This window comes from Mastigoproctus giganteus, chromosome 5, assembly GCF_048544385.1.
Source record: "Mastigoproctus giganteus isolate SK-2022 chromosome 5, ASM4854438v1, whole genome shotgun sequence".
Classification (NCBI taxonomy): Eukaryota; Metazoa; Arthropoda; class Arachnida; order Uropygi; family Thelyphonidae; genus Mastigoproctus; species Mastigoproctus giganteus.
In genome coordinates this window covers 627,544-647,606 of record NC_143579.1, presented here as the reverse complement: position 1 = coordinate 647,606, position 20,063 = coordinate 627,544, and the positions used below count along the sequence as shown (strand labels likewise).

Below are 20,063 nucleotides of genomic sequence, written 5' to 3'. Positions count from 1 at the left end.
GGGGCAACGTCGGGCCTCAGTAGAGGTCTGGCGGCTAAATGACCAGATGAACAACGGTACAAGGCATCACACATATACAAAGTCCATACACTTTTAAATCTCTGGCTTTTCCAGTAAACTGGTTCACCTACAATGTAAACTACGCGGAGATGGGGGAAACCCCTGGTGCCGCTTGACCCTAAACACACTTTACACTTTACACTTTACACAAGCTAAACCTCCTCGGACTGACAGATAACCCAGCGTGCGCGTATGGCTCCCTCGAGACCTCGGACCACCTGCTACGCGATTGTGAGCTATGCGAAGATCTGCGTGGACACCTCATCACACGAGTCCGGTTCAACCCCACAAATCAGGAGCACTACCTACTGGAGGAACAGGGAATCTACAGTGCCTTCACCAACTTTGCTCAATGCCTCTTCGCAAGACTCTACCTTTGCCGGCAAACCTAAAACAACTAGGATAAATACAACAACAGTCACAACAAATGACGAACCACGAACCAAGAGAAAACTGGACTGCGCTCCAGCTGTGACTAAACTCTACTCTCCAAAATACTGGACTGAAAACCCATGAATGGGACATCGATTCCCTTTGAGAACTGTTAACCAATCACATCGCACGACATACACTGACTACAATCGGACCTTCGGGAGTGCACCCTGACTGTGACTGAACCCTATCCTATTGAACATCGACCAGAGGTCGAACCTGAATCCCACGAGTAACTACTTAATAAAAGACCAAGCAGGACCTGCATAAATGTCAGACAGACCTGGACTGAAAACCTGGACAGAGATACCTTCACTGCACTTCTGGGAATCCCGAATGGGGCAGCCCTGGCACCTTGGCGCCCGAACTGAAGCCACCCCACATCTATGTCCTCTTGGCGATCAGGCCGGCTCCCTTGCCTGGCCTACTTTTTACATTTCCCGGGCGGGGGGAACCAGCCCTGCTGTCCCCTCCCCTTCTTGCCATCCCCCTTCTTTTCCTTCTGGTGGGGCATGGGCATGCCCCACTGTAAACTGGAGTTGGACTAAATTCCACAATTCAAAATCAATTTCGCCCATCATTTTTTGACCTTCTCCTAGCGCTTCCTCTCAATGCGGTTTTTTTTTAGGTCCTAGCTACTGAATCTCAGGAAATCAGGTGGCAGGACCTGCCACAGTAAACTCAAACTGCTAGGTACCTGGTCTACCTCCACGTGGCGAACGTGGGGCAACGTCACGCTTCAGTAGGGGTCTGGTGGCTAAAGGACCAGAAGAACAAGGGTACATGACATTACACATATACAGGGCCCATACTCTTTTAAATCTCTGGCATTTCCAGAAAACTGGTACACCCACAATGTGAACTATGCGGAGATGGGAGAAACTCCTGGTGCCTTTGGCCCTAAACACACTTTACACATATTAGAGGTGTCACAATAGAAGCATACTCTAGGACCCAGCTGGAGATCCAGGCAAACCACGCCCTGCAAATACTACAACAATGGGCCGAAAGGAACCAACTAAAGATTTTACTTATGAAGACCTCATCCATTCTGCTCAAAGGGACTATACAACTGCAAAGACCACTGCAGATAAAAATAGATGGCGTTACCATCAAATTAACTAATGAGCTGAAATAGTCAGGCAAGTCTTGGACTGTAAACTCTCCTTTCAACTTCACCTTACGCACATAAGGGCAAAAATCAGATGCTACTCAGCAATGATGGCTAGGATTACAAGAAGATACTGGGGTCTTAAAAACGGGCATTAGTCCTATACTACAAAACAACCGTCATCCCCACAATCACATGTGCATCTGCAATTTAGTATCTTAAAATTGTCCTGACAGTAAACAAGAGAATCCTGGATTCAAAGACGCGACACAGAAAATCATACTAATCAAAGACGTGACACAGAGAACCAATTACAATCACGCGTACTTGTCGTACTGTAAATACACCGGCCCTTCGGGTGCTCGCTGGAATGCTCCCTTTGGATTTGGAGATAGAACTGGGATGCTTCACTAACTCTCGAGGGAGGTGGCTGCCACCTTTCTGGAGTATACAACGCACCCGACGAAACGCTACAAGACAGAAAACACCCGGCTGAAAAAAATATCCTAAACAGCCAACTTGGTTCTTCCCTGGGCTACACATGACCTCACTGCTAACAGGTCAGAGACCCTTCAAAGAAAAGCTGTTAGGCTTCGGCCTTACGGAGGATCCCAATTGTACACGTGGAGAGAGAGAGAGAGAGAGAGAGAGAGAGAGAGAGAGAGAGAGAGAGAGAGAGATAGTAAACTGTAGTCATTTGATGTATGACTGCCTGCAATATGAAGCCCTCAGGTGCATTCTCATAACAACAATCAAATAACCCCCCAAAGGATTAGAACATCACCTCCTGGATACAGAGGAGGAATACAGAGCACTTTCCAAGTTTACTCAGGACCTTTTCACGAGAAGGAAGACACTGATTGCCTTACATCAAGTCCGACAATGGACGACTGCAGGGAAACCCATAGATCTGGCAGTCACATCCCTACAATGACAGTCAAAGTATGAAACTGGGGGCCACTCACCTCAGTAAAAGACCATGGATCCAACAACATGGAAAGAGGAAACCTCGAGCGGGACTTATCCCATGAAGGACTGAGCACTGGAACTTGGAAAACTGCGGCTTGCTGCCGAACGCCATATGGGCGATCTGAGCAGGGCACTCGTCTCACTGCTCACTTTTAACCTCTACTCTCTTGGCAGGGGGGAAGACGGAACGCCGCCTCCTCCACACTGCCACCCCCGTTCTTCTCCTGGTGGGGCATGGGCCTGCCTCATTGATTTTGAGGTATTCTGCTCTATCGACCGCAGCTTTCGGCGTCCTCTCCTCCCTCTAGCTTTCCAATTAGCGTTCAACCCATGTCAAAATTATCCTAGCCCTACACTCAAAATTCTTACATTTACGCTATAACTTAAAACTCCCTTTTAGCTTGACCCAAGCTGTAGCGTCCCTCCTCTTTTTTTTTTTTTTTTTTTTTTTTTGGGTCCTAGCCACTGAAATCTCAGGAAATTAGGTGGCAGGACCTGCCAGAGTACTATATAAAAATACTGGTGTACCTGACTTGTCTCCATGTGGCTTAGTGTGGGCAGCGGTAGGTCCCATTAGGAGCTCTTTTAAGGCTAAAAGGTCAGAAGAACAACGGTACATGACACTACACTTGACAATATCCATACACTTTTAATTTCTCTGGCCTTTACAGCGTACTGCAACACACAACAATGCACACTACGCGGAGAGGGGAGAAACTCCTGGTGCCGTTAGACCCTAAACACACTTTACACTTTACACATTAGACGTAGTGCAATGCCAGTGGGTGCAGCCATCCTGTTGTTAAAACAGCCCACGTATCAAACACCATTAAACAAATAAAATAAAATTAAAATGAAAAATAAATAATAAGAAAAACAAAAAAGAAAGAAGGGTGGAAGGGGAGGTAAGAAAAGGAAGAATGGAGAATTTAGACATCATAAAATAGAAAAGCCATGAGGCTCGCGGAATTTAGCAACTAAACCAATTAAGTTAACCAAACCAATACAGTAGAATAAACAAATTAGCATTTAGAGGAATATAAAGCAAGAAAGAAAGTTTAAATAGCATCAGCCAATAATAAAAAAAATAATAACAAAAAAAAACTCCTCCCATTTAACCCATCCATTCACTCCAAATGTTTGTTTAGTTCTGCCTTGAACTTATTTAAATTTTCGACCTCCGCTACGACAGATGGTAGTTTGTTCCACTACTCAACCACCCACTGGCTAAAGGCAAGTTTCCGCACATCAATTTTGCAACTGGCTTTCCTCAATTTTAATTTGTGTAACCTCAGGCGAGTAATCTCAGCAAGAGGAAGAATCCCATCAGCACTGAGATGGGATTCTTGTTCAAACCATTCAAGGCCTTATACACCTCAATTAGATCACCTCGCAGGTGTATAGACTCCAGAAGCTGTAATTTGCGGAACTTTCTTTCTTGGTAGAAGTCTTTCTTGTTAAAAGCAACAGTTTGTTCCACTCACCAATGTCGTTGCCCTTCTCTGTACTCGTTCCAGCATCTCTACATCCTTCTTAAAATGAGGTAGATCTGTATGCAGTACCGAATGCGTGTTCTGACCATTGCCTAATACAAGGGGATAAACACCTCCTTGTCCCTGGAAGAAATATTCCTGTATGTCATTGACAAGACACCATGACTCTTGTACTCTGTCTTGCACTCTTGCACCCTGTCTGCACTGCTTAAAAAAATTTCATATCTGATTGCACAATTAACCCCAGATGCTTTTCATTCTCTACCACTGTCAGTGTAGTACCATAGAGTTGATACGTTACTCTGGAGTTACTGCTTCCCATATGTAGTACTTTACATTTATCAAGGTTAAACTTTATTTGCCACCTCTCAGCCCATTTGCTCAACTTATCTAGATCCAGTTGGAGTAGCATACTGTCTTTATTGTCGTTAACAACTCTGCCATCCTTTGTATCATCTGCAAACTTGGACATTAAGCCTAATATAACTTCGTCAATATCATTGATAAATATAAAAAACAAAAATGGGCTCGACACCGAACCCTGGGGGACTCCACCAATAACATTAGTCCAGAAGAGCAGTACCCATTGATCACCACTGTTCTTTTCTCCCACTCAAGCATCCCCGTATCCATAGCAAAAACTTACCCTTAATTCTATACTGCTCTAATTTGTACAGCATTCTTCCATGTGCAACAGTTTCAAAATCTTTCCTAAAATCCAAGTGCATGATATCAAAATTATATTTGACATTCAGTTCCTTTGTGGCCACATCATAGTACCCAATCAAATTGGTCAGACAAGACTTCCCCTTTAACAAACTCATGCTGTGTCCGAGCTATAACTGAAGTCTTGTGACTTCGTTATTTTCCCGGAACAGAAGTTAAACTAACTGGTCAGTAGTTACTCCTGTCACCCTTTGATCCCCCTTTGGGTATTAGGGATACTTCCAGTCCATGGGTACCTCCAGCGAGTCCAAGGAAGCTCTCTTGTTTACTTCCTTTGCTGCCTCCTTCAATATAAATGGATAGATTCCATCCACCCCAAAGTGCGATTTTTACGTTTAACTTTAACAATTTCTTCTCCACTTTGCTCTCCTTTATTACAAAATCATTATGAAACGTCTGTCTTCCCCTTCCTCACAGAATTCCTCATGTGTGAGTGTAGATAGATTCAAAATGCTCATTTAGTTTGTCAGCTATATGAACAGAATCATCAACAATCGATATCAAATGGATCAATCTGGTTCATCCCCTTCCTTCTTGAGTTTAAATAGGTAAAGAACTCTTTTCTGTTGCAAAGATTTCTCGTAATCTGTCTTTGCCTGCCTAATCTCCTTTGTAACTTGGTTACAGATCAACTTGTATCTATCATAGGCTTCCATGTTACCCCTTAATTTATATGTATCCCAAGCATTTTTCTTCTGTGTCACATGTCTCATTAGTTCATCTGACATCCATTTAGGCCTAAATCTTGAACAGTATTGCTTAGTTGGAATGAAAAGCCTAGTAGCCTCCAAAATTAAGTCCCTGAAGGCTTCTAATTTAGAATTCAATATTGGCAACATCATCAGCTGATCCCACTGTACGGAATTTAAAAACTGACTGAGACCACTGTGGTCACCTTTACGAAAGCAAAAACTCTTCCCTTTACCCCTGATGGTAGTTACCTCTTTGAGTAAATCCCACTTCAGCACACTGTGATCACTGCCCCCTAGTGGTTCATTTATCTGCAGATTCTTAATGCATGAAGAATTACTGCTGATAATCAGATCAAGAGTATTCCTCCCTCTAGTTGCCTCCCGAACATGCTGATGTAGAAAACAATCATCCAATAAATCCAAAAAAGTCTTCCTAGTGTGCGAGTGACGAATCCTCTTGGGAAATTAAAATCCCCAATTATAGGACTTTGATTTACCTGCCCACTCTATTTCTGTGTACAGTTGTTCGTTGTACTCATCAGAGTCATTGGGCCCATAACACGCTCCTACTGTCAATTTTGATTTCCCAGTGCTTATGTCACACCAGACTCAACACTGCATTGTCCACCCATGCACACAACTTACTTCAACTGTAGAATAGGAGCACGCCTGATGAAACTACTCAGAAAAAAGGAGATGGACTGACCAACGTAAAATCACTGTTGAACATCTAGTCAGTTGGCTTCACTTGCTTGGATTTTATGTGTTTCTTAACTAATAGCATAACCCCTCCTCCCTTCCTATCCTGTCTATCCTTTCTGTAGACGTTGTACTCCCCAAAGTGCAGTTCTGCATCCCTTATATCTGTGTGACACCACGTCTCTGATATCCCAACAATATCTGCCTTTGATGTTTTGACCAACATCTTAAATTCATCAAATTTATTTACCAAACTCCTAGCATTGGTGTGCCGACCGGACTAGCCGGGTGGGTAAAGTGCCTGCCTGGCAACCCAAAGGTCGCGGGTTCGATTCCCGCCTCGGGCTTGGATCAAAGTACTGCAAAAACCTTGGGAGGTGCATTATGGCAACGAGAAAGACTTCCACAGCAAAGACTCCCAGTGCTTGAAAGTTATTTTTAGAAGACACAAATATATTTTCTGGATAAGACAGAACCGCTGGATCTAGAGGATTCGTAAGCTGGACAGAAGAATAATATATGAGGAACACCCTCAGGAGCGCCACAAAAAAAAAAAAAAACTGTTGAAAGGGCGAAATAAAAGAGCAATACTATTAATTCAGCCCAAAAGAATATAAGAAGTGAGTGAGCTCGGAGTGAACCCCTGCAAAGTAGGGTCGTTGAAAACAGAGACAGACGAAAAAAACTTTAAAGTAGTTCTACTTTTGGATGAGGAAGACCAACGTTCTCGCCAAGGAGAAATTAAAATTCGGAAACAGCGGGGAATTTTTCTTCTTTTTGAGATGCTTCGGGGTCGATTGAAATGTCATCGAATTCATAAGAACGACTTTGTCGGATATAATAAGAAAACCCTCTGTACACTGAGAGGTGATCAAAGGGGAAGGGTACGTCAGCAAGAATTTGGAGTGCGGCAGTGGAGACCGCGCAACAAGCACAAAGAAGGACAAGAATTATATTCCAGAATAGAATTAAGCTTTGATTGAACGGTAAGGAGACAAAAGGAAGAACAACAGCTTTTTACATAAGACGAACGGTTTTTGCACTGTCCCCAAAAATCCTCCCTATAGAAACACAACCGAATACGAACGGCCTCCGTAGCCGAATGGTCAGGGGCGGGAGTGCACACGCTCTTTGAGTAGGCCGGGGTTCAAGCCCCTGACTGCTAAATACGGTCGATCTGCCAACCCGCACTAAACCAGAGTGGTAGATTATGGTCCATTTCCCTCAGCATGAATTGTTGAGGAGGCTTCCATTCTGCAGTGGGTTGATAATGGCTGCAGTTTATCTTTTTTTTTTTTTTTTAAATTTTATTCGATAGATGAGTTATATGAGGTAGTTTTAGTTATTGTCGCAAAAGGAATAGATTGGTTATTAATTTTGACGAGTGGAGATCTATTGGCACAAAGACGACCCTTAAAACCATCATACAAGTACTGGATGGAGATATTTAATTATTAAGAGAAGTTCAGTTAAAAAGAACCTTTAAACCATTGTTGGCATTAATTTCCAACTGACCTCTTGAACTGCCGTAAAAAAACAACGCCAGATCGTTAGCAAAAGCTAACGAGGATTACATTATACTCCCTAAGAAAGCATTGCTTAAGGATTAGACTCCAAAAGAAGGGACTTAAAACAAAGGTGTAAGGACAGCCACGAAAACCAGGTCTAGTTCTGGAATGACAATTGGAGGCAATAGTGAAAAATCTGTTGGAAAAAAATAATCCGGAATGGTAAGATAAACTGCTTAGGACACTGAAGAAGACAGAGACGTTCGAGGACGCATTCCCACCAAAGGGAATCAGAGAGAATTAAAGGCGCCCTCAAAGTCCACAAAAAAAAGCAAGAACGTAAGTATTGATGGCAGTAGTAGTAATATTAGTAACGGCAAATGATGCAAGAAAAGCTTATATAGCATCAACAAAAAGACACACACACACATCTGTACCCCTCGAAGAATGTGTCTAGTTCTCCTTGAATTTATTCAATTCAACCCATCCACTTCCACAACAACAGATGGAAGCGTGTTCCAAATATCAACCACCTGCTTTGTAGTCTCAGCAAGTGGAAGGATGCCATTAACAATCGGCTTGCCCAGTCTATTCAAGGATTTAAACACATCAATCAGATCTCTTCGCAGGTGCCTAGTTTCGAGACGCTGTAATTTGAAGGCCTGAAGTTTTTCTAGGTAAGGGCACTTTTGTTCTCTTCTCCAATCTGGTTGCCCTTTCTGTGCACCAGTCCAGCATATCCAGCATACCTTTTTCATTGTCCACCACCTTGAGTGTAGTACCACAGAGTTGATAAGTTAGTCCGGGATTACTGCTGTCCATAAGCAGTACCTCGCATTTGTCAATGTTAAACTTCAATTATCATTCTTCAGCCCCTCGACCCAATTTTCTAGATCTTGTTGCAGTAAGCTTACCCCGATGACTGTCTTAACCCTCTGCCAACTAATCCTTAACTAATCCTTAACTGATCCATTCTGCGACTGCAGTAAAGGGGCAATCTTGTCTAGCCAATCTGATAGATTACTATGATGTACTGATCAAGGAACTGGATGCAAAAAATAATTTTATAACATATTCTGTACTTGGATTTCAGGAAGGCTTTTGATACTGTTGCACCTAAAAGACTGCTTGAGAATAAAGAAGGAGTTTTAAAAAATGATTAAAATCCACCGCAATTATCTTCCCTGCGCAGAGGAGGAAATTGCGGTGGATTTTAATCGTAAATTTTTATGGCTTTTAAGAATATTTTACTTCTATTTAGATTCGCGGATTTGACAAAATGTTTTCCAGTACGAGAGGTTACACGGGGGGGTTGATAATCCTGGGATCGGGTTGGGGTGTACCACGCCGATTCTGCGAGTGTTGGATTACTCGTGGACTGAGAGTATGGAACACGTTTTGAGTTTTAAATTATTTTTAGATTAATTTAACGACGATTTGTTTTATTATTGTATAATTCGCAAAAAGGAGAGTCGATGAAGAAGAATTCCTTCAGGCGGAATAAAAGGTAACTCTTTCTTTCTTTCTTTATTCTTAAACACTAATACAACGTAAGAAAATATCAAGCACACGTATGCTCTCACTCGTGGACTAAACCAGGAATTTGCTCGATCGGAGATTTTAATGCGTTTTGATGCACCCTCAAGAGCAATAAAGTGAAGGGTACCCGAAAGTGCTTCTAAGGCATCGTCTACGGGGAGTTGGAAGAGATTTTGTCAGTTGAAATTCACGAGCCGTTTCAAAATTACGTCTGGTTTTATATACTTGGTTGAAACATCAGCGTTGTTTTCCCACCCCAGTTCTCTTTTTGACTACAAGATTGACTTCTTTAGGTTGGCTTCGATTGAGAGAGGGATGTGATCAGAAGTGAGTCGTACTGTCAGTTAATGTGATGTCCAGAGTATTGTAGTATACCAGGTCAAGGCGCTGAGTGCCTCTTGTGAGGGGCGTTTCAAGTTGTTTCATCGAGAGAGTATAAAAGCTACTGATTTTGTCAAGCGCAACGCTAACTCTATTAACAAAAAATCAAAACGTTGTTCAAAGTTTTACCCAAACTTCGAATCCGAAAGATGCTTTTTAGAAACTTAGAAAATCTATTTAGAAAATCTTTTTAGAAAATCTTACGCTGTATTAGTCGCTAAAAATAAAAAGGCGTACACAGCGGTTGGAACACTCATCTTTCTTGGTGCTTTAATTATCGATAATAAAATTCTAGTGTTCAAACATAATAAAAGGCGTACTAACTTCTGAGAGTACTGTAGGTCGCCGAATATGTGAAATGGCACAAGATGTAATTCTGCAAACTGTTGAAAATATCAAAGTGGATGAAAGATTTTCGATGCAAATCGACGAGTCTACAGACATTTCAAATAAATTACATTGTGTTTGTCCGGTATTTGATCTGGGTTGTAAACGGATGCCAGTACATACAAAGGGAAAAGATATTTTTCAAACTTTGGACAATTTTGTGAGACTTTAATTAGGACTCCAGTGGGAATGGTGTATATCCACAGATGAAGCAGTCTCAATGACTGGACAAAAAAGCGGTCTTATTGCAAGTATACGTGAAATCAATCCTGACATCGTCGCACGATGAACAGAACGTCTGGCAACCGAAATTTCCTCAGTCCACCAGCAGTTGATTTTCGTGCGACGTATTTTCAATCTAGAAGTGCAGTTATCCGTTTTTATTAGACCAAAGTGAACAGCAAAAGCCAATTCCTTAGCAGATAATTCATCAAAAGATTGAATGATAGTAACTAAATTAGTTGCAAGAACTCTAGAAAACTTGTTCCAGTCCAGATTGTTTAAAGAATAACGAGAAAGGAATTTCAAAGGCGGAGAAACAGAATCGTTTGGATTGCCAAAAAAGTAATACGGTGATCAAGGCATTTTTGTCTTCAATAAAGTCCCAGCAAGCGATAAATGGATAAAGAGGAGAACTGAAGGAGAGAGAACATCTGTTAGATGAACGCTGTAATGTTTGGAATGTTACGTTTGGTTTGTTAGAAAGATTAAGGATATTTAACTGAGGGTGGAAGAATATTTCTCCTTGCTGTACACGTGAGGCAAAGTCCAGGTGAAGAAATGAAATCTGAGTGGCCCACAAAGCGCAAAAGTACACTGCTCTCCTCAACACGGCTTTGGTGAGTGGGTTGGTGTGGGGTGGTGGAATGTCATCGACGGTTCCAGGAATGCCAAAAATATTGAGATGCTCCTGAGCAAAGCGTTCTAAATTCGTGGATTGTGTAGAGACTTTGTACTTAACTAAGTTATTATTATTATTATCTTTATTTCTCCTAGGAGACACCGAGTTAAAGCCACTGGCCAGGGCAGGATGCCACAAAATGTAATGCAATTTTAAAATACGTGAAATACTTGTTATCTGATTTATAAATACATCTTATCTGGAATATACAATGCTTGAACTACTAGATATCCTAAGGTTTTTACCACTTAATTAGTATAAACGGTTAAAAACTTAATACTGTTGCATTTGAAGCATACCTTCTGCTTTAACACACAGAAGAAGGAGATTCACTATGTTTACATAAACACAAATATTTACAGCAAGAAACAATGACAAACAATATCAGGTATGACAGCGATACAACATAATACAATCCAAAACAAAAACTTGAAAGTTCATTTTACTGTTTCCAGCAGTCAGTTTCTTCTGTGGAAATTGTGTTCTGCAATCCTCCTCGTCACCCTTTTGAAAAGTCGGGGTTCGATCCCTGTCCATGACTCGACTTTAGTGAGGCCTCAGGCGATGGACAAGGATCGAACTTTACCTCTTCAATTGAGTTTAGCTATCCGGTTGGAGGCGGAGGGTAGGATTTTATCTTGTAATTTTCATCTCACAAAGAAGAAGAAGAAGATGCCAGCTTCAGAACAAACGCAATTTACAACCCAAAACCAATTCGGATGTTGTGTAGAGTGGATCGCTCTTTGAGTAGTAAAGAATAGCAGAATAGAAGGAGAAAAAAGAGCAAAAGATATCGATTTAGGCAGAAAGTCGTGACTCCCAAAAGCGAAGCGCAGTATCATTGGTTGGTTGAGGACCTTGGCACATCGCCTTCTTGGCCAAAAACTCCGTTTCAGTATGAAGAGAACTTCACGGGAAAAATAAAGAACAACTTGTTTGCGTTCTGTTTCTAATATCTGCAAAGAAACTATTTCAACTTACTGCAGATGTCGTCCAAGTTCTGCCAGTCTTTGAATTTCTCCCTGAGTCGTTGGCTGAGGTGAATCCACTCGGGCACATCCTTGGCCTCGGGACTACTGAGCTGGTTCGATCCCGGGAGTGTATTCTTCTGGGAATTCTCTGGAAGAAAGAAAAGGAATTTTGAGTCAGTGGCGAGTAGTGGAACGAAGAGTGACGTCAACCGAAACCTGATAAAAACCTGTTAATAAGTCGTCTGATAAACAAAAAGAACATTACGCAAAGACACCGCTAAAAAGTTTTCTTATTTCTAGATTTTGTACGTAACAAGGAATTTGTTTCCATTGAAATGTGCATGGATGAATTTTGCGGAAATTTGGTTTTTTTGGTTGGTGCAGCGCCATTTCACACTAATACTACAAATAATACTAAATGGCGGCGATAGACACACACGTGTGTGTCGTTCCAGCGTCATTAATTTGGTTCCTTCAATTGTGACTTTTAGTCCACTTTGGACACCTAATGTGATGAGACAGAATCTGGTTAGAGACTCCACTTGTATTGTCAACAATATACTCAATCTACACTTCATCTTTTTAGCCTGATCCAAGATCTTTCGGAGGATAATGTTAGCATCCTGATTGAGAATGCTGGAGGTTTTAATGCATCGCAAGATTTTGCCACCTCAGTCTTTAAGAAGAGACTGCAATTACGCTCCTTAACTTCAGAAGCATCTTGAAGCCTGCTGCTTAAAATTCTGACTGTTTCCGTTTGCTTTCCTGTCTTTTGACCTGTTGCCTTGATGAAGCTTTCACAGGAATTACAACCTTATAAACTGGCTAGCTAAATGCTTTTGCAATTCCTTCCTCAGATTTAATTTCATATCTCTGTCTGCAACCATATCGGATGAAAAATCTACACTTTCTTCGAGACTTATTCAGGAACAGCATATCGGTCTTGACAAAGAGAGACCTCGGTGCTGGTTAATCAGTTCAATCAAACTTCTTCATTGAAACTTTAGAGGTTCAATGAAAAACTATTCATTGCGAACACCCTGATCGTGACGTTATACATTGTGATTTTCTTGGCGTTTAGTTTTCTGAGAACAGTTAGTAATCAAAGATTGATTGGCAACAACTGATAGTGATCATTCTCAGTGTGGAGATATCCCTTGGAAAAAAAAAAAAATATATATATATATTATGGCATTAAAATAAATTTTCTATTTATACTCCGGGACGACCAAACGGTCAGAGGAGTTTTACAAGATAGACAGAATACAAGAAACATCACCGTATTCAGCAGTCACGGGCTTGAACCCCGGTCACTCAAGGCAAGTGTACTCATGCACCCGCACGGCCTAGTTACGTTTAAGTTTACCAAAACTGAAAGTTTTCCTTTCCGCGGAATCCGATGAACTCGCATTGATTCCGACCAACTTGTCCGTGATTTTTAACACCATTGCAACGATCGTTACCTCTATTTTACTCTTGAGTCACCCATCATTCTGCAAAAATACGGATTAGGGATGTCAACGTTTTCCGTTTCTCGGACGCATCGACTTGGACCAACCCATCTGAGACTTTTAATATTATTGCGACTACTAATACTTATACCCGCTCTATCGATGGGGACCACTCTGCAAACTTATGGATTATTCGACCCAGCTTCTCTAGGAGAGACCTTCGAACTGGCTTACTTCTGACCTGAGTCGAGGAGTTCTTCGGGGGAAACGGATCCGAACTGAGACCATAAATACGTACACATTTATTCCTCAACTTGAGGCCTGATGGCCAAAGGTTACGGCCGTGCTGTTAAAATTAAGCGTAAATAATTACACAAATATGGTAAACAACATCGAATCGTGGATATGTACACAACACATTGGGTCGTTGACTTGAAACTCGAGTCTTGTTTGGTCGAGTCCAACCACTAATCTGTTTTAGGTCTGGGCAACCTGGGAGCGGGATGGCTGGCACCCACCGATATTGCGCTACCATTATTGCAATTTTCACTTTGAGTTTCTGTCGAATTTTCAGACAAAGTAACGCAAACAGCGCTACGAAGGTTACAGCTCTCGGGATTTTGACTGATTTTATGTTTGCGCAACACTTTGTGACTTTTCACAAAATGTCGTTGCTTTCCGATTTGACGAGTGGAAGAAATTAGGATGTCCAGTTATATTTCTTGTTGACGATAGGGGTTTCGAGCCTTCTTCAAGCCGGAACCCCAGTGAGGTTGTTCGTGGTGAAAGGCTTTTCGGGGAAAAAGTCGCCACAATGGCTGAGAACTTCCCATGTTCCTGAACTACGGCCAGTCCAGAAACATCAGTTTTATTATTCGTGGTTCCAGATAGGCACCGAAATCACATCCCCCCAATCCCCACCCCGAAAAAACGAGAAGTCGCGAGTAATGACGAGTGAGTAAATCAGAAATAAATGATTAAGAATTTCGCAAGTACAGAAAACTAATGAGTGGGATTTGGGTGAGAATGAGAAGGGTACACATCTTTATGAACATTGGGTCCATAACAATTAAGTGCGGTGAAATTCCTTTTCCTCTTACGCTACCTCTGTTATCGAAAATAGAAGACAGATTTTCCAATTCCCACTCAACTACGAGTAACAAAGTTTACAAACAATATATAACAGGGTTGGGTTTCACATTAGCAAACTGACTGAATACTTTTTGGGGAGGATCCCTTTTGCCCCTCACACAGCCCGCACAGAGATAGAAACGTCCCATCGAGCCGTTGATTAACGGTAACCAGAGGAACCAGGGCATGCCCGGCCATACTTCGCCACGAAAACAGTTCTCAAACGAAAAAACCACCTCCAGTGAGCCCGAGCACCGACAATGTCCAGGTGCCATTCCTAAGTCGTGTTGCTTCTCCAAGTGCGGATGCGCCCATCAGCACGATACAGTCGGAAACGGGATTTCACAACCCAGATTTCCACGCTGGAAGTCGGAAAGATCTCGTGACCGACCCATTCTTCCTCGCAGACACTCGGAAAGTGGTCGCCACGTGTGTCAACTGCTGCCTTATGTCAGCCGTTCGCAACTTGGAGCGCCACAAAGCAGTCCATTCGTACACAAGGGGTGTCGCTGAAAACAATTCGGCGTTCATATATAAAGTTATGCGCGTATAAAATAAATATATATAAAAGGGGACCAGGAAGATTTATGGACCAGGGCCACTGATAGTCAGAAAGCACCCGATGACCGTAATGAACATAAATGACAGTTGAAGAGAAAAGAAAACAAAAGGGAAAAGCATAATAAAGCAAAAGAAGTTACATTTTATATATAAAATAAAAACATAAAATATATGGTCCCACAAAACACGACCCCACAACCCCGGGTTCTCCTCAACCACCAGAATTGCCCAAAAAAAAAAAAAAAAAAAAAAAAAAGGCAACGTTATCGCTCTCTGTTTCTGAAGTAAAGCACGTGCCATAATAAAGCCCCATTGATGAGCCGAATTAAGGAGGATTTAAATTTAGAGTCGAGAGTTTTAATTAAACGATAAATATTAAAAGCGTCGTACAGTTGACACGACACGACACGCGAATAAAAGAAAAACGGAAGAGAAAAGAACTGTTGTGGTAAGCCGGAGTGAGAAGAAAAAGAAACGTGTGAAGAGAGGGTGGACGCCTTTCTTCTTTTTTGCCGACAATCGGATCATTAGCCGCATTTAGCAGTCACGTGAGCTCGAATAACGGTTCACTCAAACGCTGGGCCACTGCACTGTCGCGTGACAACTCGGCTACGTCACACATTGACATTTATTATTTTAAAATCCCTCCTCCATTGTGTTCGGTGACCCTCAATTGAGCTGAAACTCGAAATAGCTGCGACGATATCGTTAGTGAACATTACAGACAAAAGGGGGAGCTAGCATCGGGAATGCTGGGACTGCTCTTAGTGGATGAAGAGCGGTGGCCTTTGATTAGAGAGACAGAGAGAGAGACAGAAAACTATACGAATACAATGTCGATAAATAAGAAAAGTTGCAACTGGCCCGTCACGGGGCCCCAGGGGTTATTCCGGGGTAATACTGATTTCTAAGGCGTTAAAAGCGAAGCCATTTAGTTTAGTTAATCGTTGATAGCAGTTTTCTATTTTTTTCTTATAAATTTGCGTTGCCAAGTTTGACTTCCTCGTAGTGTGGGGTGGGCGAGCGGGGGAATCCCCAGCTCGGCTAAACGGGCGTTAAGTTGTAGTTGGGATGTTTGGATTTTCGTTTTTTGCATTTCCGTGCCCTCGGGTATTATCCCTGGGACCGTTTCCCGTTTGACTTGGGAAGCGGATGGTTTTAATCGAATTCAAAGCTAAATCGAGGGTCAATGGGTTCCTGCTCTTCAGTTGTAAATTTGTAAATATGTAGTCGTCGTTGGCTTCGAACTTTTAATTGTACCCGCTGAGTTTTATCTTTTACAGTGTCGTCCAGTCTGGAGCCGATGGAGAAAGAGGTTATGTCGGCGGCCGCAGACTTATCTGATGAAGAAAAAGAAGCTTCGAATATTTCGAGAACTTTTGTCTAAAAACCAGGAGGTTACAGAGAAGGAAGTATTCTCTGGAAAGACCCTGAGAGATCCGCTTTTTACTGGCAAGAACGCCAGTAAAAAGCGGATCGTCGTCGTCCCCTGGAGCTTCGCAATTAACACCTGAAGAACAACGAAGTCGGGTTTCTAGAAAAAAGAAGAAGAAGAAGAAAAGATCGCAAGGTGACGATTCTGATGTCAGCGTAAGCAAGAAGGCACAGAATCAAAGTCGGAAAAAATTAAAAGAAAGAAGAAATTGTATTAATAAGGTGTGAATATAAAGAATTTGAAAATGTTCGTAATTTAAAAGATAGATTGAAAACATTTTTATGGGATACAGATAGTAAAGTCCCATTGGCTAGTACAGTATAAGGATTGTCTTAGATATGTGGGATTACGATGTATTCCTAGAGAACATTTCATTAAAGGAGAAGCTAAAGAAGAAGAAAGACGAAAAAGGAAGGAAAGATATGATGTGAGTGCGGTCAAAAAGAATATTGAAGGCCAAGAAAAAGACAAACCATCGAAAGTAATAATTTTGAAGGACACAACGTCGAAATTTAAAACGAGTGAAGAAGTTAAAGATGGTATTTTAGAAGAGATACGACCAATGGCAAAGGATGTCCAAGTAAAAAATATTCGTCCTATAAGGGACCGAGGTGTTGTTCTGGAGACCACGACTAACGACGATATTGCAAAAATTAAGGGCTGTTCTGGCTTGCGGTTGGGGACTCTCGGTTTAAAGTGTAGTGTGCCAAAACCGATTAAGCCAAAGGTAGTGTTATTTGATATTGAGAAAGGAACTAAAAAGGAAGAATTGCCCAAAGAACTATGGACAAAGAATTTCAAAGATCTGGGTATGAGTGAGAAGAAGTGTGTGGATGGAATTGAAGTCGTAACTGTACAAAAAACGAAGGACTCTAATACAGAAAATTGGATATTACAGTTCTCTTCAAGTATTTGGAAGAGAAGAAATAATAGAAATAGATTACTTGTGGGCTGGTCTGCGTGCAGATTTAAGGGAATGTTTCCAGTTACGCAATGTTACAAATGTTTGATGTATGGCCGTGTAACTAAATACTGTAAAAAGGATAAGTGCCGTGGTCATTGTGGGAAAAGACGACACAACTTCAAAGAGTGCACGGATAAGAATAAACAGCCAAGTTGTTGCAACTGTGTAAGGAATCGATTACAGAGGCTGCGAGTCAGTTATGTCCTGAATATAAGAAAGCTCTCGAAATCTACAAAAGGAAAATTAATTGTGGGTAAAAAACTAAAAATAATACAATTGAATGCCCAGAGAGCGGAAAGCGTGGCCTCTCCAATGAACTTTCTCATGGACACAGAGAGAGATGACATTGCTGTTGCTCTATTGCACGAGCCCTATGCTGTTCGGTGTCAGGTAAGATGTTATCCATTAAACTGTACAGTGTTGTCAGAAGGGGAGTCACCAAATGCAGCAATAGTAGTGAGAACACCGGACGTAGTGGTGACTAAAGCCATACCCCAAGTGTAATAAGAATGCCGTGCGTTGCGAACTACCGGGTGAATTCCGAAGAGTTTACTGTCAGCACTCAGAAAATATTGAACCTGACATTGAATACTGATTGCGTCTTCCCGAATGGAAGTACTAAATATTCAAGGACATTGTCCAACTTACTCTAAGGTACATGGCAGTTCTTATATCGATTTCACGCTTGCAACAGGTGCAGCTAGAAATAAAGTACATGATTCGAAGGTTGTGGAAAATTATTCCACGGGCGATCACAATGCGATCCTTTTTGCTGTAGGAGGTTAGATCCGGTCAGATTATCATGGACTGACCTAGATCGGTATAGTGTTAAAACTGCTGCTCTAAATAGGTGGAAATGGTGTCAGAAGTGTGCTGGAGAGATCTGCACGCAGATCAATATATAAAAGCGTTAACAAGTGTAATCGATAAGGCTTGTAGTAATAGTATGAGAAAGAAATGTTTACCTAATCATGTTCCATGAAAAGAATCATGTTCTAGTCACCACGGCTCTGTGGGGACGCGTATTGTCCTGCTGGAAGAGTCCATTGCCCTGCGGGTGCAATGGACTCTTGTTGAACTCCACCAAGTGAATAAGTTATTTTGGGATTATTGTTTCCCAGGTGTAACACCTTACACTTTGTTGAATTAAAGCATAGCTGCCATTTTTCTGACCATTCCTGAAGTCTATCTAGGTCTCTCTGAAGAAGCTCAGCTTGACAGTGATCATTAACTACTCTACCAATTTTAACATCATCTGCAAATTTAGACATCACGCCCTCTATCCCTTCATCAAAGTTGTTTATGAAAGTTGAAAACAACAGTGGTCCTAATACTGATCCTTGGGGAACCCCACTTCTTACATCAACCCAATCTGAGGAATAGCCAATTATCACAACCCTCTGCTTCCTGTCCTGAAGCCATCCTGCTATCCATCTAAGGAAAATCCTTAGATGGATAGCTGGATGGGTTCAGGGCAGGAGGCAGAGGGTTGTGATAAATTTTCCCGTGATTTCAACCTGTTCCACTTTATAAAGTAACCGCTAATGTGGGACTGAGTCAAAAGCTTTGCTGAAATTCAAATAAACAACGTTGAAATATATATATATTTATATATTTATTATTTATTTACGTTTTTTATGTTGGTTCCCAGTCCAGGGTTACTCAAGAGCCTAAGTCCAGCTGTTGAGTGACCCTGTCGAAATAGCTAACCGCATTAGTTAAACTGGTTATCTGTTTAAAGTAATAACTATTTTAGTTAAAAAGCGAGGAAAATGAGGAAATTGTCGGATTATGCACAAGGACGCTTTCTGTCCTTGTGCGAAAGAATACGTGAAAGAAACCCCGACGGTCGCCTGAACCTTTTTTAAACGGCTGAAATGAAGCACCGCCCAAAAGTAAAACTATTACGGCAGAGAGAGAGAGAGAGGGAGAGAGATGACGCAATTGTGCGCGTGATTGCCTCTTTTCGAATAAATGCCGCAAATAAGAATGACCTCCAGTTAAACGTCCTCTTTTATCGCAATCCCTTCAATGGCGCAGTATTTCGATTCCGATTCGTGCTTGGAACGTTCTCGTACTTTCTATCACTTGGGCGTCACCTTCATTTCACGGGTACTTACAGCAGCGACGTTTTGTCCCTTTTGTTTTTTTTTCTTTTGTTTGCGGGCACTGCGGAAGTTAACGTAGTGTGGGATGAATTGGCAGGGTCAGATTTGGGTACGGAGGAGTGAGGGGTTTATTTCTTTTTTTTCCTCACCGCGCTGGTCTTCATTTTTTTTTTTTATTTCTTTAAAAAAATAAATAAATTTTCTGTTTATACTCCGGTACGACAACCAAGTCAGTAGAGTTCACAATAAATCGTCGATACAAATATTTATCGTATTTAGTGTTCACGGGCTTCAACCCCAGTCCACTCAAGGAACGCGTACCATGCACTCTCGCTCCTGACCAACGTGAGGCCGTTATTGTTATTATATGTTTTTTGTCGTGTTCACTGGTACTATGAAAGTAAGTGGGTGCGGGATTGTGGACCAGGATGGTGTCTGTTTTTTATTTTCTCTTTTTTCTCGCCTTTTTTTTATTTTATTTCATTTTTTCCCTCTGAGTAGGAAGGAGTAGGAAGGGTAGGACGCATCATTTTAACGTAGCCAA

General features: G+C 41.6%; 1 protein-coding gene across 1 annotated transcript in view; it reads right to left on the bottom strand.

Annotated features, from left to right (window-relative positions):
• The window catches only part of LOC150085119 (uncharacterized), a 199,244-nt gene that overhangs the window by 80,653 nt on the left and 98,528 nt on the right, over positions 1 to 20,063 (bottom strand). Inside the window, exon 9 of the mRNA XM_090373880.1 lies at positions 11,880 to 12,017. Coding sequence (XP_090230006.1) covers positions 11,880 to 12,017 — 138 coding nt within the window. The remainder of the gene's footprint in view (positions 1 to 11,879; positions 12,018 to 20,063) is intronic.